The 2279-nt window shown below is 41.8% G+C and overlaps 1 protein-coding gene across 1 annotated transcript; it reads left to right on the top strand.

Annotated features, from left to right (window-relative positions):
- Positions 1 to 457: 457 nt before the first annotated feature.
- On the top strand, positions 458 to 955 carry LOC308301723 (coiled-coil domain-containing protein 12-like; the record flags this gene model as incomplete). The annotated part of the gene is made up of 1 exon (XM_080745802.1): positions 458 to 955. Exon 1 carries the CDS (start codon positions 461 to 463, stop codon positions 953 to 955), a length of 495 nt encoding a protein of 164 aa, XP_080601928.1. The 5' UTR covers positions 458 to 460.
- Positions 956 to 2279: the final 1324 nt, after the last annotated feature.

Raw genomic sequence — 2279 nt, 5'->3', positions numbered from 1 at the left:
CACTCTTTGTTTCTCAAATATCTCCTCTGGGAATGTTTCATATTGACATTAACATTCCTTCGTCATTACCGTCAGTAATAGATTCTGCAGTCATTTGCTGATTGGCCATACGCACATGGCAGAGCCATTTACAGCATTTCCCTCAATGAATTTCCACTCTGTCTCTTTAATGGAAACAACAAAAGCAATCTTCAATATTAAATAAAGGAGCCAAACTGAGCCAAACACTATTTATAATTACTGCCACTTGAATTCACAGAACCACTCAAATGCCAAGTCATTGTGAGGCTGCAAAAACTATTTGAAATGTAATGAGATGCTGAGGGAAAACGAAATTGACAAGCAATTAGTATTAGATGTGAAAAATAAGTAGAACACATGCAGTTAGAGATTTTCCTCTGGCAATACACTAGCGATTGGCGATACAACAGATTCATAATAGAAACGTGAAGAGATAAACATGGAGAAAAGCGTAGGATCCTTACAGGAACAGAAGAGAAAGGAGAGGCTGAAAGCACTGAAAAGCAGACATATTCAGGGGAAAGAGTTGGAGGATGGAGAGCCTGACAGGAAGAAAGCCTTGGAAGAAGAGGAGGTGGTGGAGGAAGAACAGAGGCATAGAGAGCTGAAACTAAGGAACTACACCCCAGAGGATGAAGAGCTGAAGGAGCGCCAGGTAGCCAAAGCCAAGCCTGCATCAGTCGAAGATAAAGTTAAGGATCAGCTTGAGGCAGCAAACCCAGAGCCCAGCATTGAAGAAGTGGATTTGGCTAACTTTGCTCCTAGAAAGCCAGATTGGGATCTAAAGCGAGACATGGCGAAGAAACTGGAGAAGCTGGAGAGAAGAACACAGAGAGCCATTGCAGAACTTATACGGGACCGTCTGCAAGGCAGTGGGTTGGAGATGGATGACGCAGTGGGCACAGTAGGAGCGGCGGATGGCGACTCAGACTAAATAAAGCCTTGGCGTTCCTGTAAATACAGAATGTGAACGTCGGGGGAGCACAGCACCATTCGGAGCACCACCCGACACTGTTGGCTCTCCACTGTACAGTTCCATTGGAATAGATTCACAGCGGTGGCCATTCATATGCCATAGAGGGCACAAATACTACTACAGTATACCAGCTGGTTTCTCTAAACAATCTCTGTTGAAGGAGTGTTGATTGGCAAAATCAGCAGGTGTAGTGTTTGGATAGATATGCATTATCGTTGTTGTCGGGGGAAACCTTGTATGTCCGAAACCGTTAGTTTTGTATACATAATTTTAAAAAGATTTAACATTTTGAGGGTGGCTGATCGATAGGCACACAACGGGTGCGTTGTGTGCTTGTAGATCTGCTATTTTCACTAGTTTTGTGTGACAGTCTTGTATGATGAAGCAGGGCTTCACTTTACGAATAAACGCAAAGATTTGAAACTTGCCACCGACAGTGACAATATGCTCAGCCATCCATGCCAAATGATTTGATGCCACCAGAACAGAGACTTTTCATTTGGTATAACTGCATTGGGAAGCGATTCAATCACTTCATGTGACTTTGTTGTCAATATGGTATTCATGTTGTGAACCAGGATCATACCAGTGTTACTACATGCCACTGCCCATTGATAATAGTTTACATAAACCTTACAAATGTTCCCCAAAGTGCTTTGTTTGTCAATATTCAATAAGCATTACAGAATGTACCTACAAAATCACTATTGTTAAATAAAATGTGTCTTAGGGTGAATTACCTAGAGCTAATAACTTTAAAGTATCATAGCGTTATTCAACAGTTTCAGCATGAATGATGTTTAAAAATGTTGGTTGAGATCTATATTCTGTTAAAAGTCCAAGTTGGACTGGTGTGGTCCTTTAACAAGAGGTGTCCGTGTCACGCCACGTACAGTTTGACTGCAGCAGCATACATACAGTACATATAATGCTCCCCATGACTTGTAAACTACTAGTGTCTTATTGTGGTTTATTTTATATTGTGAAGTAATATATATATATATATCCTCTGGAGAATTTCCTCTGCAGCCATCGTCTCATCGTCCCCCACATGGCGGCTCAGCTGACGGCTGCTTGTTGAAAAGAACACAGTCTCTCCTTCCTCAAGGTAAAGATAAAAGGCTGATACATCAGGCTGGTTGACTTGATACTGTAGTGGTATAAGGGGGTGGTGATTTTATTCATCTCTACCACAATTTTAGGATCTAAGCCTATAAGGTGAATCCTGTTCGACTGTTCCTAGAAGAGGGGGCGATTTAGATAGTCTGCTTTGTAAAAGAGA

The sequence above is a fragment of the Nannobrachium achirus genome (genome assembly GCF_963921795.1).
Source record: "Nannobrachium achirus genome assembly, chromosome: 17".
NCBI lineage: Eukaryota > Metazoa > Chordata > Actinopteri > Myctophiformes > Myctophidae > Nannobrachium > Nannobrachium achirus.
The sequence above is the reverse complement of the archived record's forward strand: the minus strand, read 5'-3'. Positions and strand labels throughout refer to the sequence as shown.